Source organism: Camellia sinensis, chromosome 10 (assembly GCF_055761805.1).
Source record: "Camellia sinensis isolate YWXY chromosome 10, ASM5576180v1, whole genome shotgun sequence".
Lineage (NCBI taxonomy): Eukaryota > Viridiplantae > Streptophyta > Magnoliopsida > Ericales > Theaceae > Camellia > Camellia sinensis.
The window spans coordinates 127,618,646-127,642,225 of record NC_138970.1 but is presented as its reverse complement, the minus strand read 5'-3'; the positions used below and the strand labels follow the sequence as shown (position 1 = coordinate 127,642,225).

The following is a 23,580-nucleotide window of genomic DNA, read 5'->3' as shown; positions in this document are numbered from 1 at the left end:
CCTGCTATCTACTTGAAGTTGTTCACTAGCTCGGTGGAAACATTGGTCTTGGATCGGCGTGACTCTCGTCTCTTCTCTCGTTTAGCCCGTTGTCGTGGTTCGGGGCTCTGAGGTGGTACAAAATTTACCTGCTGAACAATTTCAGAAGGGGCCGTCCGATTGGCCTTGTTCCCGGCTTTAACCCGCAAGGCGTCATCTTCCACTTTGCAGTATTCCTTCACTTTCTTCATCAACGACCAGACCGTTTTAGGAGGCCTTCTAGTCAAGGAACTGCGGAGAGCGCTATCGGGATACAACCCCAGGCGGTGATGGCCATAGAGTCGTTGCAAGCGTCATCGATAAGATTGAAGCATTCCCAATAACGCACCGAATATGCTCGTAAGGTTTCTCCTGGCTGGATCTGCATTGCCCAGAGAGAGTCGGCTTGCTTTGGCTGGACCTCGTTGGTGATGAATCTTGCCCTGAAGGATTTCTGTAATTGATGGAAACTCTTAATCGACGCCGGCTCCAGCTTATAATACCATCCGACGGCCAACGGTCCCAAACTGCTTGGAAATATTCTGCATATTAAGAGCCTCATCGTCTGTAGGCAGCATCATGGCTTGCTTATAATGATGTATATGATCAGTGGGGTCCGATTTCCCGTCGTACAAAGTGAACGACGGGGCTTTGAACTTCTTAGGTAGCACTGCCCTTGCGATCCGTCGCACAAAGAGATCGTGTTGGTCTTCCTCGTCTGAACCATTTCGTCTTCGCTTATGCCTTACACGTGGACTCTCTTCAGAAGAACTGGTAGTTTCGAGTCGTCCTTTCTTTTTGGGTAATGGGGATAATGAGTCAGAGTCGCTGTCACTATCTTGTCTCCTAACTCGAGGTCTCCGGCCATCCGCTCTCAGAGGTCGTCCCGGATCTTAGCGTGTAACTTGTTTAGACTTTGCCACTTCCAAGGCCAAATCCTGACAGAGGCACTTGTTCTTAGCAATCATGTTATCCAACCTCTGTTCGTTTTGCTTCGCCTATTCCATGATCACTTGCATTGTCTCATGTGCTGAAGTTGTGGGTAAGGTCTGGGCAACAGAGTCGAAGTTCAAGGCGCATCTCGCGTTGATGTTCTCCGGTCCCAGCATGTTTGTTGGAGTGAGGTCATCTCTCTGGGTGGTTTCGTCAGCGACTATCGGAGGATCTTCCGTTACGCCCGCCATGGATGTAGTTGAGTATTCCCACAGACGGCGCCAATTGTGGGAGAGTGGTTTGGAAATACTCTTTGGATCCAATAGGACGCTCGAGATCCACAGCTAGTCACCTGAAAAGGAATGAATACTCCGGTCGGGGGTGCCAGAATTAGCACTCCGACAGATAAGTCAGTTTATACTCTCTTGGTTGCTTGTATTTTAAGTTAAGCTTGCTTTTTCTCACATACCTTTCTTTGACTATTGTTCCTCTATTTATACTCGCTTCCTGGGCCTCGAGACCTGGCCCACTTTTCACCCATTATCCTCTTATTTATTCGGCTTCATAATCCAATAACTATTCGGCCTATTTATTATATTCGGCCTCCGGATCATGCAGGATAGGGCCGAATAATGTCTATCTCCTAGGCCTCCAAGTGTATACTCGGCTCATCTGATTCTGCTATTATTCGGCTCCCACGCATACTTTCCATGTTTTCAAGTTTGTGATTTGCCTATTTTGAGTTGTAGACGAGTATGACTTAGGGTTTGATCTCCTAAATATGCATGTTTTAGAAGTTGTTGGTATTAAAAGTGTACACACATGAATCTTTGATATCCATGTTAAAATATTATTTTTAGATAGCTTGGGGTATGAGCATGCTATAGTTAAAAGATGAGTCATTTTAATTACTTGTGCCATTATGACATATATATGAATATAAATATTTTTTAAAATATTTTTATTTGCCATGTATATGACTATAAATGTAGCGCACAAAGACATAAAATGCATCAATGTACACGTGGCTGTGTTTTTTTTCCCCATTTTCGCTCCTCTTTATTTCCATATATTTTACTTTGACCCCAAATCGATTTTCTAAAATTATAAAAAAAAACTCAAAGAGGCATCCTGAGCCGTGTCCAACAACAAAACAACCATGTCTGTGAAGCGTCTAGCAAAAATAAATAATTCAAAAAATTGACATGCTATGAGGTGTTTCCGATACATGGACAAGCGTGTCCACAGCATGTCAATGTCTGATTCATGTCAAACACGACACCCATTTTAGAGTGTCCTTGCTTCCTAGGGTCCACCTACAAGAATATTTTAGATATACAAAAGAGGAGAAAAAAAAATCAATGCCCAAAGAACAAGCTCAAGATCCAAGAGTAAATATTCTAAATTGTTACATTGTATTGGTTCATTTTGTCTTTCAAAAATCTGAAATACGCTCCCTTAATATACCAAAGAATCACAACATAGCACATGTTAAAAAGCAACTTTGAGGATGCTGGTATTTTTTAACAAGCTTTAAAATTCAAATAGCAAGAATTAAGGATTAACCCCTACTAGATAAATATTTCTCTACAATCACTTTAAACAATAATATTATTACAAGAAAATAAATAAGAATGTCCAATTTTCCAACTTTAAGTAGGCAAATAATACAAAAGAGCAAGGAAGAGCCAATTTTCCAACCAAGAAAAAAAACGTCACAGGAAGGGAAGAGGTGATCACTAATAAAAGCACTCAAGTTAAGAAGATACCTCAATTTTGCTAACCGGTTCATGCAAGCAGCAGCAGCATGTGCATTGTAGTCCCTCAAAAGTACAGAGTAAAGACCATCTTTATTGCCATTTCCTGGAAAGAATGCATCATTTAAAAGTATCAAAATTTTGTCTTGTCAATAATCAAGAAAAGAAGGTAACATAAATTTAAGTAAATTACACTTTTCACTCTTGAACTTCACTCGAATTTTACAATGGGCCCTCATCTTTTAATTGAAACAATTAAGTACTCAGACTTCAAATCCTATTTAATTATGGTCCTCCTGTCACTTACCATTCAAAACATACATGCATAATGTTTGTTTGGTGCAACTTATTGTAAGCTAACAGCTGATCATCAAATGGCAGAAGCCAAAAGCACCCCTCTCCCAGCTTTCACATAATCAGCTTTTTCTCACTTATTTAACCTATTTTTGCCTAATAAGCTATAAGCAAAAATTGCACTAAACAATCTAGCATAGACTCCAAAAAACTAAAAATAATAAAATAAGCAGCTCAGATAAGTTGAACCAAACAACCCCACAACAAAGTACATTTTCTATTTTGCCTAACCAATTTGCCTAGTGTGTACTCCAACAACACTATTCCTAAAATTCATTTGCCTAGCCTCGAAGGCTCTCCAAATGTAGCTAACCAAGAGAGGATGAGGCAAAATACCTACCAAATTGCTTATCCAATGTTGAAGCTCCATTCTACGATGAGGATAGGCCAAATGCCTAAAATGCTCTAAATGTCTCTCCTATTGGAGACATTAACATCTCTTATGAATTTTGCTACTTCGTTTAATGATTGATATCTTATAAGGTCTAAGCTTACATATAATCTTTACACAAAGTTACATAAATGTATAAATAAATATACATCATTTGCAGAGCTAAAACTTGTGGAGCTAAACTGTTCGGAAAATAATTTCAAGATCACTCTACGCCCCAGCCGTAATTTACATCAAGTTTGGCTGTGTACTGTTTTAATCAGCTTGGGAAAAAAAATCAATAAACAATTAAAATGGTGAAGAAAGTCTTAGAATTCTAGAATAATAAAGCAAAACTGTTTACATGCTGTTACAATTTACATCAAGTTTGGTTGTGTGCTGTTTTAATCAGCTTGGAAAAAAATAAATAAATAAACAATTAAAATGGTGAAGAAAGTCTTAGAATTCTAGAATAATAAAGCAAAACCTGTTTACATGCAGTTACAATTCTGGCAAAGAAAAGAATAAATAAACATGTTTGAGGCTGATCACTCATTGACATTATAGGACACCAATTTGGAACCTGAAACTAAATGCTTTCGTAAATGTAAGACAATTAGTTAATGGTGTTCATTAAACATAAACAAAAACAAAAACAAAACAAAACAAAAAAAAAAGTGGCATTTTACCAAATATGATTTTATGCAGTTTGTTTTTATCAGAATTTATTTATTTATTAAAAAATGTATTTCTGAAGTTAATATTTAATTTTTATTTGTTTGATAAATGAAGTTAATATTTTATTTGACTATTAATTCCATTGAGTACATCCAAAGATCTACTTGTTATTGGGATCTTAAGCTCCCACCCATAATACCATTGATCTTACTGTATAGAATCCATTCAGATGGTCTAACTCTTAAAAATAATCTGCTATCAAATAAGAAATAAATAATTAAGTAAAAGATATAAAATAAAAATAAAAAGAGGAACAAAAAAAAAAAAAAAACACTCTCTTGTCCATATCAAATAAATCCTATGTAACATAGAAGAAAACGTAGGTTCTCCCCCAGCAGGATGCAGCAGAAACAGAGGAGATAACAAAATCAATCAGGAGCTCAGCAAATATCATCGGAAAATTACAATGAAGAGTCAATCAGTAATGAACTGTGCTCTGTCCAAAAAAGAAACGTACAGTGTCATCTATTAATTAGAGCCACATGTTCTAAAATGCGGTACAATATGGGAAGACTCTATTTGACATCCAATATATTATAGTGTATTTTTCTCCAAATTAATTGTTCAACAACACAATTCTAGAGCATTATGAAGCATTGTTTCACATGCTGTCAATCCAAAACTACACTCCATTTAGATTTTAATTCATTATATGACTTTTTCCCTATTAAGAACTTTTAATAAATAAAAAAAAACAAAAGAAAATTTATGGGATCATTTTGGAACGCTAAATTTACTTTTTGGAACATCATGTTTCGGAACATTAGTTTCAATCTGTAAATCACTATTGTGTTAGTGTTTTTTGGTACCACTACTCACAGAAGTCGAACACTAAGCACAATACTGACAAAAATATTTTACAAAAATTCCATAAACCTGACAAATTTTGTAATTTGGAGTCCAACAACTTTCTTTACGCCTAAACAGTGTTTTTAAAGGCTCAAGGCGCTGAAGGTCTCTTGGGGCCTAGGCGCCAGGCGAAGCGCGGGCTTTATTGAAGCAAGGTGCATAGCCTTAGTAAAAAATAGATAAATTAACATAGACTAATCATTCATAATACTAAGACAATTTTTTTAAAAAAAATAAAAAGTAATCAAGACAAATTATAAAATAATTCTCAAAGCCATGAAAGTACATATTACATAGCATTCCAATTTTCAAAGATAAAATAATCCACATTCAACAAAAAAACATAAATATCCAACAAATACTAATATAAGTCTTAACATTTCAAAACATCAATATCATAAGAAAGGGTAGGTTAGGTCATATTATTTGTAATTTTTTTTTTTTCCTAACAGAGACAGGAAACAAAACAGACCAACAGTAGCAGAAAAAAAAGAAGAAGAAGAAGAAAAAAAACAGAGAGCAACGAAGAAGAAGGGGAAGGAGGAGGAGAAGAAACAAAAGCGACGAAGAAGCAGCAAAAAAAAAAAACAAACGAAGATACAACAGCACCAGCAAAGAATGAGAGGAGAAGAAGGAGAAGGAGGAGGAGGAGGAAAAAAACATAGAGACGACAGCAAAGAAGAAGAAGCAGCAGCAGGCAAAAAAAAAAAATGAATTGAAGCAGCACAGCGAAGAAGAAGAAGACCCACCTCAAGCTTTCTTCGCAATGAGCCCAGAGGAAGAGAAGAGACGAAAGACGAAGCAACACAATCCTCAATGAAAGACGAAGTCGCGATGAGCCCAGAGGAAGAGGAGATGTCGCGATGAGCCCAGACGAAGTCGCGACACCTCAAGCTTTCTTTGATAGATTTTAGGGTATTGAGGAGTCTACTGATTTAGGTATTGAGTTGTATAAGTTGTAACCGTATGTGGCTGTTAGACCCTCTCAAACTCATATAAGAGCCATTAGATCAGCATCAAAGGGGGGGGAAAATACACAAAGGCACGCTTAGGTGTCGCCTTGCGCCTTTCTACGCCTAACCCAAGGCTCAGCCAAGGCGCGCGACTCATCTACCTCGCCTCGCCTTGGGTCCCTTCAGTCGCAACAGCTGCGCCTCGCTGCGCCACTGCGCCTAAATAATACTCAATTCCATTTCTCCTCATTCCCACTCCAAATTCGTGATTCAGATTCTCAAAAACCAAGCATTGTTCCGATAATACTCTCATTTTACACTAAATAAATTGCTCTTGGGCTTTCACTAGACAGATCTGAATATGTTGCATCAATATGCTAAACACAATAGAAGGGCATAGCCTCTACCAAGATTTGTAGTTTTCTCATTGGAATAATTTTTCCAATTTAAAATGATGGAATGACAAGTTTTTCAATTAACCTCTGAACCTCTGAACTTCGCTGCAAATATACCCTACAAGGGAGCCAAATCCATACCACGTGTGTCCAATACCAAAACTATATGGAAGGAAAACCTTGTCACATCCAAGTCATAAACAATTTTTAAATTTCAAACAACTGACTTCAAATTGTATCTTTCTAATTTACAAAAACACCAAATTAAAAATAAAATAAAATAAATCAATTGTGAAGAAACAACATAATAAGCATTTGCACAAAACTAAATTGAAACATTCAACAATTTCTACAGAAGGAGGACAAAATAAGGGCATCAATCAAACGACACAAACGAGGATGGAAAAAGTGAGGCAAATATAAGACTAGGTAACCATTGCTAGCGTTCTTTAAATAAGAGAACAGATATTTCCCTAATAAATTGTCCACTGGATTTCTTCTAAAAGCTTGAAGGAAACCATTTTGCAAAAATGGAAAGAAGCATAGTAATTTGTGCATTGATACATAATCTTCATCTTGAGCACAATCGCCAAATATTTGAAACTCTGCAGTGCAAGCTACAGGGATGGCTGGCCACATTAGGGGATGCTTCACTTGTTTATATGGTTACAAGATACAGTTAATGCTCATGATTTATGCTGTAAATGGACAGTCTCTAGCATGGGAAAATTAGAAGAGAAGTTACATTTCTCCCTTCATGAGATCTGTGTGGATATGTTGTGGCTCTATGGGGTTGACCCTCTAGATTTTTGTGGATAGTCACTGTATGCAGTATATAGTTTCTTTTGAGCCTCTAATATTCATATTTAGCTTGCAACAACAAGGGGGTTCCCAATGGGAACAACGAAAATATGTCATAAATTATGGTCTTCGATCCATATATATTCTACAAGAAGTTTCTAAAAACATAGTAGAAATGGGACAAGCAAATATCTTCACAAGTGAGATTTTTTGGTACAAGGAACAGGAACGGGAATGTGATACTCCACATGCTCTAAAATGTGGTACGATAGGGGTACACTTCTTAATTTGACATCCAATATATTATAGTGCACTTTTCTTCAAATCAATCATCTAACAACACAATTCTATGAGCATTATGATCTATTGTTTTACATTTTATCAATCCAAAGCTCCACTCTATCAGATTTTATTTTTTCTCTATTAAAGAGAACGTATGATGAAAACCTTTGTGACGAAAGATTTCAAATTAATCTCTTATGATTTTTTTCTCGTTTTGGATGGTTAGATTCACCGTTTTGAAACAAAAATGTACCATATTTCGGAACGTAGGTTCCAAAACGTAAATCACTATGGGGGTAGTATTTATGGGTAACACTGAGTGAAACCAAATAATAATAAAAAAGTTACAATTCATCAAGTTTGGCAGTTTCAGTCACATTAGGATTTTGTCCTCCAAAAGTGGGAAGGAAGAGGGGGGGGGGGAGTTACTATAGGAATTTTAATAAATAAATCGTATTGTTTCACTTTAATGTTTGTGGGGTCAAGAACAAAATTTTAGATAAAACCCTATAGGACAAGAAGCCACAGGAAACAAAGTGTTTGCCATAGCAGGGAACTTGTATGATAACTACTATTAAGGAATAAGCCGACAAAAAGATGATGATAATGAAAGTAACTTCGTCGCTGCGAAGTCTCATCAACAGTGCAGAATCAACGATGAGCCACGAGCCATCTGAGATAAATAAATCCAACACTTCCAATCATCAGACAAAAATAATAATGGGCACAAGAAAGAAGGGCTAGATAGAGAATGTTGTGACAATGGAGAACAGAGGAAAAGCAGAGAACAGGGCATAAAAACTAAACAGATGAGAAAAAGACAGAGGCAGAGAGAATCAGAAAGAGTAAGAAGAAACTGACTAGAGAGAGACATAGAAATAGAACAGAGAGACCCATGCCATAGGAAGAAGAGAGCAACAGCCACATATCTATGAATTTGCAAGCACGTGTGACGAAATTAAGGTTCTAATAACCTAATAATAGCCTTAGTCCGTTTGCTTATGTGTTCAAATCCAATGATGCCACGCATAACTTTACTTAAGTAGTCATGTGCCACACATGTGACTACTTAATATGATGCAGACATCCCCCATCACAAGATATAAGAAAGAAAATCTGAAATCATTAACAAAACTATTTGACCGAAAAATAATAAATAAAACAAATAAATAATCTGTACAAACCAAAAGTTACATCACCTTGTATTCCATAAAAAAACGCAAGATGTTAACATAAAATATTTGTAGTATATAAAAAGGATATCAAGGAGAAAAAATTCCACTACATTTGTGAAATCTGCATACAAGTAGAAGACAAGTAAGACAATGAGTAACATTGAGTTACATGAAATTACTAAAATGCCAGGCATAATTGCATTTGTACATCTTTCTACACTTGCAGAAGGTGAGTTCGGCAATCTTACGAGTCTTTCAGAACAAATCATAAATTTGTTTCTTATTTCCCATTTGAATTGAGATATAAAATTAGAGCTGGTTAGAAAAGTGATGACCCGTTCCGTCACTATCGAAGTTCTTATCAAGTACTAGGAACTATTATCTTCCCACAAAGGAGGCCCATGAATTTTATAAAAGATTGCTTTTCCAAAATAATATCTTATGATAGACACAGAGAAAAGGAAACTAACAAAGTCAATGTATATAATTCATAACACGATTACAAAAGCCTTCCTTCACTCATTTACGGATAAATATGTCATACAATAAATAACACAATGTTTTGCGAAACCAACTGAAACAATAATACAGATATATAACCCATGAAGATAAAGTAAAGAAGTTTGAAAGGAAACCAACCTAAAGTCGCCTTTCCTAGCTGCCCACATATTAGCTCACTGTTTCGGAAATAAACAAACCCATCATTAGGACACATTGTCTCTCCAGATTTGCTATAATTTTTTTCCCTAACACTGAGATTGAGATAGACTCTCATATTTGCATCTGGGCGCAATAGAACATTGAATAATTGTTTCCCAGTCCAAAGCTCTATCGGCTGCAAAACAACAATTCGATTTAATTCAGGAAATTGCCAGTACAAAAGATGCAAAAAGTCAAGCACAAGGTATATTATTTAAAGTCTACAAACAATATCAATGTGCTGGTTCATATACGAAAGACTTGTAATAGAAAAGACAATAACATTCCATAAAGAAGCCTTCAATACATTCAATGGTAGAGTTCATATTTGCTAAAATTGAAAATCTCAACTTCACCTAAAGTAGGTGCATTATAGGACCAATCTGCACCCATTTCAGTGATCTGAACAGTTCATCTCATATGAAAAGTTGAGAGAACATGTATGCAAAAAATTGGGTTGATCAAACATAAGGAATCACATGATCAAGTCACATATATATTACAACAAATGGAGGGTCTATTCTTAAAAACGTGTGTTGTATGGATAAAAATGATCTGATCGTATGACAATCAATTTTGGATCAACTTGATTTTTTGCATGGATAATTTTCTCTATTGATTGTATGAGATGAATGGCATAGATCACCGAAGTGGGTCCAATTTAGTCCAATAATGGGCCAACTTCACCGTGAAACTGAGATCTTCAACTTCAACAAATCCAAACTCTCAATGGTTTTAAATTTTCAAAGAGTATAATCTTTTTTTTTAATGGGGAACAAAATGGATTTTATTGAAGAAAAGGAAATGAAATACAAGAGAGAACAAGCAGTCCTCAATGATCAAACATGAAGAACTGTAATCATCATCAAAAAAAACCATGAAACTACATATCACAAAGAGCCATCCAATCTATAGAGATCAACAATAGCAGGACCCCTTTAAACGAAGGGGACATGGAGGCCCAATAGGGACCACTAAACTCACAAGGATGCGCTGTCCTATGGGGTGAATGTAGTACCCCATTCCACATCGCTAGTGTAAGAAACGTGCTGGGTATATGAGTTCATATCTCTTCCTAGCAATGACGTGTTTCAAAGCCATTCGGAACTAGTCTAGAGCAAACAATATCATTCGTGTTTGAGATGGGGGTGTTACAATAACCTTGTGCAACTAAGAAATAAGATCGTAAAATAAGCATGGTCAAGATAAATTAAATTCAAAAAATAAAAAAAAACAAAAAAAAAAACATTAAGCTGGATGTGGTATGTTTACAAGTACTTCACAAATTCATGAGGCAGTAAAAGTAGCACAAATTGGAGTTAAAATAATAGAAAACTAATTAAGATGGTTTACTCGTGCAATGAGAACTAATAACTACACAACAGGAGTGAAGAGTTGGTTTAACATGAAATGGAAAGAACACATTGAGAGAAATGTGAGGAGAACAGTAAAGGCAAAAACTTGTGTTGACAGAAAATGGAAAGACGTGGTACTTTTTTTTAAAGTAAACCAAAAAAGAAAGCCATGGCAGTTAAGGTTTAGATTAACTAACAATGCTTCCCAAAGGAAAATAGAAGAACCAGATTCATGTAGCTAACATGTAATAGTTGAGAGAATAACACAATGTCGCAATGCGGTCTTTTCTTTTCTTTTTTTCTTTTCCAATGTTTAGTACTCATCAAGAACATCATATATCATATGTTTGTCTATGACCCTTGATTGGAGACCACAAAGATCAAAGCCCTACAGCGACTCCAAGTTTATGATGTTCATGCTCAAGTTGAAAATAAAAAGTTCTCACAAATAATAGAACTTCAAAGTTTCAAACTAAAATCAACTAAATATCAGCTTTAAACTCAGTTTTATTATAAAAACTAGTCATTTCAAGAAGCATAATTAATCATTTATGACAATGAGGATCATATAGTTTAGCTTTGATGCTCTTTGCATTCACTGTTTCTATTGATGTATTATCTCATGTTTTGTACTCGATTTTCATCAATACAGCTCTTTTCTTTGCTGATCAAAAAAAAATTGGTTAGCATCTTCAGGTAGATGACCATGAAGCAGTAAATGCAACAATTTTTTTCTTCAGAAAAAAAAAAAAAAACTCTACAGCAACTAAGCTCACCATGATTTCACTAAACACAGAAAGTTGTTAATTACAGCAGTTTGATTACAGCAAGTCATAGTCACATCATGTGAACATGTCTTCTGATTCATGCTACAGTGACCACCAAAGAGAGTTTCTGAAAAAAGAAGATGCCATGACTTGCTACAGAAAACTCTTAGCTAAAGGCAGCAAAAATGATAAACAATACACATAACCAATAAAATGCTTGACCAAATAAATAAGGTGACATCTTTCAGACACCTACATTCATTGACAAAATCACAACCATAAATCATACAAACAACCCTTTATCATATACCGTCACTAAATCACAGTCGCTTCCCAGATTTAAAATGCCCGGTATCCCCAAAAATTTCTCCATTGACAGCCCCTATTGATCCACAGTGGCCATGCAAATACATGCCTTTTTTATCCTAGATAAATTAACTCAATATCTACAGTGGCCATGTAAATATCTACAATGGCCATATGTAAATTAACTCATTGACACCCATATGTAAATTAACTCAATATCTACAGTGGCCATGTAAATACATGCCTTTTTTTTATCCTCTTATGATGATGGCTAATGCTTTCAACTAAACCACTTGCATCAATTCGTCAGGTGTCATGATATACCATTCTCATTGAGACACAAAGCATAGTATATCATCACTTCAAAGTTTGAATGATTAGTAAAAATCATTGACATAGATCAAGATTCGCTCACTATACAAAACCAAGATCAATAACTCATCCTAATAAAAGGATGAACACAACGAAAACATTAAGAAGAATGGAGGAATGATACAAAAAAATATATAATATGCTTTATGAGCAACTCCTCTTTCTTACCTTAATTAATGCAGGCGTAGGCAAATTGACTAGATCCATGCCGTCCCCCATATAAGAACAAATGAGGGAAAAGGAAGCACGATCATAAAACGTGTCCTTCCTTGTTATGAGAAAAGAAGATGTCAGAAAATCTTGTGTGGAAGCAACCAAAATCTCTCCGTTTTTTGGTGTACACAAATTATTTTGAACCTGAGAAATAATCATAAACACATCAAAATAAAAATAAAAAAATAAGCAATGGTTAAGAACAATGCAACCCCAAAAAAAAAAGTATAGAACCACCCAATGATTGATAATTGAGCAACAAAAATATTCATTGCTTTTAAAATATTATACCATCACAAGAGGAATGGATCTAATTGAGGAAAGCTAAATTAACTTCAGTAAAAAGAAAGAATAGTAATTGAACCCCCAGAATGTGTGTAAGCATAAATAGAGCAGTTAACAACTACACCTACCAAGATAGCTATAAGTAATAAAAGTTTGCAGCAATAAATAATAAAAAATATTTATCATTAATACAGAAATATTGAACCAAGATGTCTAATAAATCCACCAGAAACCAGCATGAGGCAACCTATCATGTGATTGACATTGGCTGGACCCTAGCAAGTTAGTATAATTAGTGCATATATAGCTTTCTTATTTCTTCAATAAAATTGCCATGGTATCAAAGCTTGATCTTCACTTTCGTAGAATAAATTGCTGGTGTATTTTTCCTTACATTTTTCATTTCTTTCCCTTTTTTCCCCTCAACCAAAAATAAATTAATTAATTAATTAATTAAAAAATCAAAGTTTTCAAAGGCGTTTTTGAGGCCGCATCAGGGCAAGGCGTAACAGAAACACACCAAGGCTTGATTTTCTGTGCACAACACCAACAAATTGTAAGCCTCACGAAATGTGGTGTTTGCCTACCATGCACATTTTGCCCCAAGTGTTTGCATTTTGTGAGCTAGTATAACAAATTTTAATTTGAATCGTACCTCGTACACAACTTGGAGACAATCGACATTCAGGTTTGTGAATGTCTTGTTCTCTATCGTTGGGTCTCTCTCTCTATCGTTGGGTCTCTCTCTCTATTGTTAGGTATAAAAAATGGGGACTCTCTGACTTCCGCTTTGTTGACCAGAAGCACTTACAATGGGAGAAGATAATGGCTGGCCATTATTTATTTTTCATTTCAATCTCTCTCTCTCTCTCTTTCAGTGGGTCTCTCCAACTCCCAATTTCTTGACCAGAACCTTCATCATTCATTAAAAGAGAATGGCCTTTAGTATTATAAAAAAATATTTGTATTATATTTAATTAATTTTATATTTTATAAAATTAAAAAATTTAAAACTCAAAAAGCTTACATCTCAACACCTCACCTCATCAGCGGCAATAAGCCTCGCCTTGCTTTTTCACCTTCGACAACTTTGATAAAAATAGAGGATCGTTTTTTGGGATCTGAAAGAGGGTTGTGAATTGGCTCATATCTTTTCTTAAGATAGTCATTGGGTGCTGACTTCATAGGTAGGAGGTGTTGAATATAGAAACTAGAATATTATGTTTAGAATAGCAATTAGAATATTTTTATGTTGATTGCAGGAATCTCTCTTCTTATTTATATTGTTTCCTAAAATTGTATCATGAATATGTTATATATATATATATATATGGCCTCTACCTCATTCAAAGGTAAGCCAAACCATTCTTTTCATCCTTTATGGTCTCAGAGCAAGGTTCAAAAACCCTAGCCCTTCTCCTTCCTTCCTCCCTGCTGCCATTACCCAGCCACTGCCCAACCTGTTCTTCCCCTTCTTTCTTCTTCCTTAGGTGCCAATAGCCTCTCCTAGCCTCTCTACACCACCCAACAGCCCCTACCATTACTTTATCATCTATTTTACATGGTCCAAAATTTGCATATAATCTCTTATCCTCTTGCCAAACAATTTAATTGTGCTGTCATCTTCTTAACCTCTTCTTGCCTTTTACAGGACCTGAGTTCGAAGAGGATTTTTGGCAAGGGTTACGAGCGTGATGAGCTTTACTACTTTGGGGACCCACCAAATGAGCCTTCCTCTTCTTCTTTAGCTAGCTTTTAGGCCTCTATTTTGCCTGCTTCCATGTCTTGCGCTTTTAATATTCAGACTTTAGAATTATGGCGTTCTCGTATGGGTTATGTTAATTTTCAATATTTATGTTAATTTTTTCCTTCATTTAATAAAACTTGCAAAGACTTTAAATTTCATTGTGTGGTTGGTGAGTTGTCTAAGCATACCCGTACTACCTATATCACTCATATGACTAGGGCCCCTATTGCTTTTGATCTTATACATTCAGACGTTTGGGATCCTTTCCCTATCACTGCTTTCTCTGGTCATAGATATTATGTAACTTTTACTGATGATAACACTAGGTGTACTTTGGTTTATCTCCTTCACTAGAAGTCTTAAGTGTTTTCCATTTTTGTTCAATTTTTACAAATTGTTAAAACTCAGTTTCATATAGTTATTCGGAATATCCATTTTGACAATGATAAGGAATATATCTCTAATGCATTTCATTCCCATCTGAATCAAACCGGTATTCTTCAACAACGTACTTGTCCTCGGACCCCTGACCAAAATAGTATTGCTGAATGCAAAAACTGTCATATTATGTCTGTTGTCCGGTGTCTTCTTCGAGGTATGGGTGTTCAAAAGTCTTATTGGCATATGGTTGTCCTTACTATTGTTTACCTCATTAATAAGATCCCTAGTTGTGCATTCAATGGTCTCACTTTGTTTCATATTCTTATGCCCACTACCACTCTATTTCCACTCTTACCTCATGTCTTTGGGTTTACTTGTTTTGTTCAAAATCGAAGTTCGACGCGCACAAAGTTGAATGAAAAATCTATTCGTTGTATCTTCTTAGGATACGCTTCCATGTCCAAAGGGTATAGGTGTTATGACCCTGTGTCTCGTTACTTTCACCACACTTTTGTTACTTTTTGTGAAGATCTTCCTTTCTTTGATACTAACCCTCCTTTGCAGGATCCTCCAACTGTTCCTTCCACTTTTTGCCCGGTGACCATTTTGGTTGAGGTTGTCCCCCTCCCTCTTTCTCAACCTTCGTCTCCTCCCCCATTGCAAGTATACTCCTGTCACCCACGCACTCAGCCTTTCCCTACCGCCACTCCGATCTTTAGGTCAGGTAACTCTTCTCCTTTGGCTCCTCCTCCACCTCCTCGTCGTAACCCACCTCGAGATCGACATCCTCCAAATCGTTTGAGTTATTTGAGTAGTACTAATCATCCCATTTTCCAGTACCTTTCCTATGACAGGGTTTCCACTTCTTACCGTTCTTTACTTGGCAAGCTTAAGTCTGAATTCATTCCTCGATCTATGTATGAGGCCCTTCAGATGGCAACCTTAGAACAAAATCACACTTAGGATCTTGTACCTTTACCTCTTAAGGAAAGCACGGTTGGTTACAAATGGGTGTTCACCATAAAGTACCTCACTGATGGCTCAGTTGATCGTTACAAAGCCCACCTGGTGTCTAAAGGTTTCACACAAATTTCTAGCAAGGACTTTGATGCCACTTTTGCCCCTGTTGCCAAGCTTGCAGCATCCCATTCTTGGCCTCTTCATTAGCTTGATGTCAAGAATGCGTTTCTTCATGGGGATCTTCTTGAGACGATTTACATAGTTCCTCTACCCGATTTTCAGGTTAAGGGGGAGTAAGCATAGTTTGGTCGCTTCAGTTCTGTTATTATATCTATGGGCTTTGTTCAATGCCACTCAAATCACACTTGTTTCATTCGCCGGAATTCTACGGGCCAGTGTATAATCCTGTTAGTTTATGTGGATGATAGTATTCTCACAAGTGATAACTCTGTTGGCATTGGTCAAGTAAAGAAGGACTTGGGCTAAACTTTTGATATTAAGAATCTGGATGTCTCAAATATTTTCTGAAAATCAAGGTGGCTCGCTCAAGGGAGGGTTGTCTCAGCGAAAGTATACCCTTAATTTGCTTAAGGATATTGGTATGTTAGGGTGTAAACCTTTACTCCTATGGATCCTAATGTCAAGCTCACATCAGAGTCTGGTAAGTTGCTGGATGACCCAGGCATGTATCAACATCTTGTTGAACGCCTCATTTATTTAACCAACACTAGACCTGATTTGACATTTGCGGTTAGTGTTGTGAGTCAGTTCATGCATGCACCTCGTACAGAGCACCTTGACGCGATTCATCATATTTTGAGGTATTTGAAGACTTCTCCTAGCTTGAGATTGTCCTTTATAGCTGGTCTCCAATCTGGGCTCTCTTATTTCACCAATGCTGACTATGCAAGATCTAGAATTGATTGGCGTTCTACTTCTGACTTATGGTGACCATCTTATCTCATGGAAAACTAAGAAGCAGGTGGTTATTTCTAGATCTTCTGCAAAGGCTAAGTATCGGACTATGGCACATGAGACATGTGAGATTCTTTGGCGCCGCTCTATTCTGGCAGAGTTAGGTTTTGAGGAGAATGTTCCTTCCACTTTATTTTGTGATAACAAATCTGCCACTATGTTATCCTCTGATTCTGTGCTTCATGAGCGTATCAAGCATATCGAGGTCAACATATATTTCATTAGAGAAAAGGTTCGGATCGGGCACTATGCATCCATCCTTTGTCTCTTCTTCTCAGTAGTTGGCAGATATGTTCACAAAATCTGTGGGACCAACTTTGTTCTAGTCTTCCATTGACAAACTACATGTGTTGAACATCTTCACGCCAGCTTGAGAGAGAATGTTAAATATAAAAACTAGAATATTATGTTTAAATTAGGAATTAGAATATTTTTATGTTGATTGTAGGAATCTCTCTTCTTGTTTGTATTGATTCCTAAAATTGTATCATGAATGTGTTATATATATGGCCTCTACCTCATTCAAAGGTAAGCCAAACCATTCTTTTCATTCTTTTGGAGGCTCAGATCTCTTCCTATGTCAATTTCAAGGCATTTTTGGTGGTTATCTTATGCTCAACCTAGTCAACTCTCTACCTAAGGGTGTTTTCTTGTGGCTCTTCTTTATTTCAATTTTTGAGGTATTTTCATACTATTTGTTCTCTTTGGTTTTGCATCTATTGTGGTCGAAGCTCTCTTGAGGTGTTACTGTGGTTTTGTGCACCGTTGAATCAGTTGAGTTGTTGTCAATCTGTGTTATTTCTTCATAACCATGACGGAAAGTAGTACAGGTAATAAGGGCAGCGAGAAGAGTGGGTTAATTGAAGTCATGCCTCAACTCTTGGAGATAACCTGTTAAACTAGATGGTACCAACAACTTGATTTGATCTTGCTCGTGTAGTCTAGCTATTGTTGCAAGTCGTTTGACTGATATATCGATGGTGTACCCAAGGAAACTTCTAAAGATGGGCCAACACAAAATCAATGTGTTGGAAACAAGTGGCAGCATAATACTAAAGTCTATAAACGGCGTAGCAAAGATGTTTCTAAGGCTCAAGTTGTGATTTGGCATGTGTTGGATGATGTCGGGCCACTTGGGAACTAGAATAAATTAAATTGAGTCTTCTCTCTATTCATATTTATGTTTTAGAGTCAAGGGTATTTTTATAATTTGTAGATTTTTTGGAACAGGTCTCAATAAGGGGTCATTGTGCTGACCCTGGGTCTTGGTATTAGTTTAATACGTTTAGGAGTTCTATTTGATATTAAATAGGTTTTAGAGGTTAAAATTTTTTAGTAGTTTACTTTTTTGGTTTTAGTAGTTTCCTTTTTGGTTCTAATTGGTTAAGAAAGTCTCCTAGTTCTACATAAAGCTATGCGTTGCTTCTAATTCAGTAATAAGCAGATTTTACATAATTTTCCAGAGCATTGAGCCCCTTTAGCGTTTGTGTGATGCAACCTAAACCCTAAGTGTGATGCAACCTAAATCCTAGGTGTGATTCCTAACTGATTCTAGGAGTGATTCCTAGTTTTCTTCCTCTTCTTTTTATTTCTCTGACTGTTCACAAATTACTATTTGCAGCCCATAAACAGTCTTTATTTTGTCACCAAACTCCTTTCTCCTTAAGCCCAAACCTTTCACAACAAAGCCCTACACAACCCTTAGTATTAGTTCATTAATCACAATGGCTTTCTGAGAATGTTTTTGTTACAACATGGTTGATTAATTCTATGCAACTCATTATTAGTCAGATTTTTTTGCTGCTGGATGATGCACACGAGAATTGGACCACTGTTACACGTATATTCTCACAAGGGTAATAATGCCCAGGCATATGAGTTGCGAAAAAAGATTCGTGGCTTGGATCAAAAGGATCATTCTCTGGCCGAGTACTATGCTAGGAAGAACTTGATTATTACCAGAGCTTTCAAGCAATTTGTTCCAAAGGATGCAGCTTTGTTTAAACAAATGTAGAGAAGAAACGGCTTTATGATTTTCTTGATGGCCTTAACCTGGAACATGATCAAATTCGAGTTCATGTATTGGGCTGTGCTCCTTTTCCTACTTTCTATGAAGCTTATGCCAATTTCAACAAGAGGAGAGTTAGTGTAGTGCAATGATGCATTGCTTGAGTCAAGATCATTCTGCTTTAGTTGCTAATCCTCTTCCATGGAATGGCAAACCTAGACAGTCAAAGTTTGGTAGTAAGGGTAGTTCTATTGATCAGGACCTTCTGAAGTGTGAGTAGTGGGAAAGAGCGACATAATACGAAACATTGTTGGAAATTGAATGGTCGCCTAATTGAGGGCGGAGTGGTGCTCGCCCAAGCATGTGTCAAAGAATTATGAGTGACCTTCTAATGACACGACTCTTTTTTGGGATGAGTTGCAAACCCTCTGGCATCTCATGGCTCATTTTGATATCTCAACTAGCACAACCCCTTCTTCATCCACTTCCTCTTCCAGTTTTGCTCACACAAATAATTTTGCTACTGCACTAAGTGCCCATTCTTCAACCTCTTGGATTTTAGATTTTGGTGCTACTGATCATATGACAGGTTCAATCTTTTCTATTCTTACTTTCCTTGTCATGGTAGAGATAAGGATAGAGCCGTTGATGGCACATTATCCTCTGTATCTGCGAAGGGTTCTATTCACTGCCCCTCATTACTTTCTGTGTCCTTTGTGCATCATATTCCTAAATTTTTCACTAACTTACATTTTGTTGGAAGTCTTACTACTTTGAACTGCTCCGTGACTTTTTTCGCTACACATTGTGTCTTTAAGGAACTCGGTAGGGGGAGAACGATTGGAAATGGTAAAGCACAAGGTGGTTTGCATTTTCTAGATGTTGGATCTCCTTTCTTGCCGCTATCTTCTAGCCAAGCTCTTCAGACTACTACTGGATCAGCATTACCTCACTTCCATCTGAGGTATCGTCATTTGGGCCATCCCTCTTTTCGTATTTTAGAAAAATTGTTCTCTCAATTAGTGAAAGATTGTCCTAGGAATAATTTTGTTTGTTATGCTTGTGCACTTGCCAAGAATAAATGTTCATGGTTATCCTCCATATAATAACCGAAGTATTTTTTCTTTTATGCTTATTCATCAACCATGCATTTGATTGTTATGAAATTAAATTTCGTAGAAGGGTAAAATAGTAAATGCAGTTTTTCCCTTTAACGACTGTTAGCCGACAGCTCTAACGAGAGATGTTGATATAATTTCATAAACCACAGAGAGATCCCTGTAATTGTAGTAACCCATGGGGCCGGTAGTGAAATTTACCTTAGAAACAAATAAACAATGAATGCAAAGCATATACCAAAGCCGAGGGCCATGCAGAAGATATACTGCAAAACAAACACATTGATACAGAAAACTGCACTACAACAGAACTTGAAAAGAAAATTTAAGAACAAATTAATTACTAATAAAACATCTAAACCAACAGTATCTTCCCAAGAATTCAACAATTTTGTATTAACAACAAATAAATGCAAGCTGTTATTAAATAACAAAACAGACTCTGCAAACACGATCAGTTTGAACAGCCACAGATCATATACCAGTGAAATGTAAGAAATTTACCCCCATCAGCATAAGAGCCTCCGTGCGAGCCTCTTCTGTTTGTGGAACATGCATATTCATCTCATCTCCATCAAAATCAGCATTGTACGGATTACAAACAGATTCATTGAATCTCAATGTGCGCCAAGGCATTATCCTCGCCTACATGGAAAGAGAAATTTTGATTAGGGGAAAGAAGATAGTGACATATTAGTAGATTTTAGTTTTAACTGCGGTCACCCTATGGCACATGATTGACATCCGATGCAAGCTTGGTTGTCTGTTAAAAAGAACAATGTCCCCATCTTCCAAATGACGGTCAACTATGTCACCAAATTTCAAATCATCAGCAAGGCGTTTTCTGTAAGAAAACATCAAGCTCCTGCAGCATAGAAACCGGTAGACCTGCTTTAGTTCAAGTACAGGAAAACAAGGACAAAATTTAAAAATATAATTATCCTTACAACAAGTTGCCATCAGTATTTCTGATGAATCTAGCACCAGGGTATTTGTCAGGCCCATTACGTACACACTGCCTCAATTTCTCTATATTGTGATGGGAAACACGCTCTGGATAAGTTAAGGTCCGAGCCATTAAGATAGGAATAGCAACCTGGATACAATTAGTCTGTCAAGGAAACAGGATAAGCAGCTCAAAAAATTGATTCAAGCTCTAGAACAATGCCTGACCTCAGTAATCTTAAGATTAGGATCAGGGGATATAACAGTCCTGCCAGTATATTCAACACGCTTTCCAGACAAGTTCCCACGAAAACGTCCCTGCTTCCCTTTGAGGCGCTGAACAAAACCACTCAAAGGCTTTGCAGCTTGCATATGAAATGGAACACCACGTACATCACTATTTATGTACTGTGCAACCTCCATTTGCAGATCAGCCCAACCAGCCTAAACATAGATCTTATCATAAGATTTAATGACATAACAATTTGAGACCAAAGAAAACTGATGTCTATTGAAAAATTCTTCCAAACAAGAATCTAAAAGAAAAGGTCACTGGGACATATAATTTGATACGAAATCAATGAATACTATGCGAGCATGTGGAGAAATAACACTCCCAAGCAAAACCCTGTTCTAATTCAAACATTATAAAACATGAAGAATACAATTGGCAGCATAACAAATTACTTATTTAAGAAATATGTGTATCACATCAGACACAAACAAAGTGTTCCCTGCAGTTGTTTTTCTGTACAACCACTCTTTTGTCAGTATTTGCCAGGCACGTGAGACCATTTGAACCATATGCCTGTTTAACTTTATCTCTAAGTAGACTGCCATGGTCAGAGAAAGTAGGAGAGTATCTCATTCTCTCTTTTATTTTCAAGCCCACTTGACTTCTTTTGCTTTTGCCTTTATGCTGTTCTGTTTGCAAAGACCAGAAAATGGTAGCTCTGTGGCACCAATTACTCAATTCAATGATTCTATCAGGTCTAGTCTGCATCACTTGACATGCCCCGGCTTCTTCCAAGACACACACAAACTTGATGAAAATGAGGCAATGCAAAATATGCCAAAAGAACTTGTAGACAAGGGCTTCATTTGCCCTAGTACATTGCCTTGGGGAGCACCGCCTCTCTTTGCGAAAAAGAATGATGGGTCATTGTGGTTGTGTATTGATTACCGCAAGTTGAATAGAGTTACAGTTAAGAACAAGTATCCTCTACCCAAAATAGATGATTTGTTTGACCAACTTAGAGGGTCTCGTTACTTCTCAAAAATAGATTTGAGGTCGGGGTACCATCAATTGAGAGTCCGAGAGGAGGACATTCAAAAGACGGCCTTTGGTACTCGTTATGGCCACTATGAATTCCTTGTAATGCCTTTTGGGCTGACCAATGCACTGGCTTCCTTTATGGATTTGATGAACAGAATTTTTCAGGAATACTTGGACCATTTTGTGGTCGTCTTTGTGGGTGATATCTTGATTTATTCAACCTCTGAAGAGGAACACGAGACACGAAATTTCAAAGTTCCCAAATGGGGAATGAAAAAGAAAATTATGACAATCACTCAACCAAACTCTAGTTTCAGTCAACTTGCCCAGCGAGGGACCAACTGATTCTAACACATGAACTTATAATCACAGTTGAATATGGTACAACCAGAATAAATTATTTTGATGCAACTCTACTCACTATGGAGCAAGTGCAAGAAATAGTTAATCATCATATGCCTTAATACCAACTTTAACCCAAAAAAGAGAGAGAAATTACTAGAACAAAATCATTAGCCAAATGTGTGTTGCAGGAGGTTTTCACCAAAGATGCAACAAATCAAATCCCGTAACTGGAATTGAAAAAATTTAGAAGTAAAAATATGACATCTTGGACAACGATTAAGAATAGGATACAGCTTAACTAGAGGTCATGTTCTACAAAAGAAGCAAAAAGATTATGAGTATCAGCCAAGAGATTATCATCACAGCTAAAGCGTCAGAAATAATATTCATATACAACCATTTAAATCCAAAGGAACAAGCAGAGCGAGAAATGTTTTCATATTTTAGTGCACAGATCGACTTAACCCAAGGAATTCAGATGCAAGAACTGATTCCCCTTTTTTAGTTGCATAGAACTTAATCGACCAATGAGCTCTAAATTCTTGTTTTCAAATCAAGCTCCATGCAATTCACCCTAGTCATGCCAAGAAACTTGAGCTGTATTTTAACAACATAAACACAGTTTGAAATGTGAATTGAACATGTTTAAAATGACTTCCCGCTCAATATATATATATATATAAAAAAAAAAAGAAAAAAAAAAGAAATAAATGCATAAAAAAGCATAAAATCAGAGGCAAGGATGGTATGCCAATATTATAAGGAACACTGATGTAGAATGTGAATGGGAGTGTAGTACAAGACATTAAACATAGTAGCATAAGGGTAGGCTTGCATTCACATTAGTTGAATGCAATAAGTGATTTCTTAGTTAATAATTAGACAATTAACAAACAGAATCAATTAAAATGCACATCTTCCTGATTTTGAAGTTTTATATTAATGGTGTAGAAGCATATATATCACATCCTATATCAGTTGAACTCTAACTGAGCTGCCATGTAATCTACTGTATGTAGTGTTTTTTTCAAGTGAGTAAAACTAAGTCTAATAACTTCGAGGTTGTGGGTTCAAACCTGAGGACAACCATTTAGTGCAAATTATGCCAAAGGTTAGGTCTGGACACAATCTACACCTGCCAGACCCCCATCTAATGGAAAATAAGCTAGACATTTTTTTTAAGTAAAAACACTAGGGAAATAA

At 36.6% G+C, this 23,580-nt stretch overlaps 1 protein-coding gene across 2 annotated transcripts in view; it reads right to left on the bottom strand.

The window, feature by feature from the left end:
- NRPC1 (nuclear RNA polymerase C1) overlaps nucleotides 1–23,580 on the bottom strand; it is an 83,995-nt gene that overhangs the window by 36,982 nt on the left and 23,433 nt on the right. For both annotated transcript variants that reach the window (XR_014342563.1, XM_028216027.2), the window contains exons 8-14: nucleotides 20,985–21,200; nucleotides 20,759–20,907; nucleotides 20,535–20,676; nucleotides 20,316–20,456; nucleotides 12,293–12,481; nucleotides 9,265–9,460; nucleotides 2,721–2,814 (exon numbers count right to left, since the gene is read on the bottom strand). Coding sequence is in view for 1 of the 2 variants with exons in the window: in XM_028216027.2 (XP_028071828.2) it covers nucleotides 2,721–2,814; nucleotides 9,265–9,460; nucleotides 12,293–12,481; nucleotides 20,316–20,456; nucleotides 20,535–20,676; nucleotides 20,759–20,907; nucleotides 20,985–21,200 (1,127 nt within the window). In the remaining variant the exon portion in view is untranslated. The remainder of the gene's footprint in view (nucleotides 1–2,720; nucleotides 2,815–9,264; nucleotides 9,461–12,292; nucleotides 12,482–20,315; nucleotides 20,457–20,534; nucleotides 20,677–20,758; nucleotides 20,908–20,984; nucleotides 21,201–23,580) is intronic.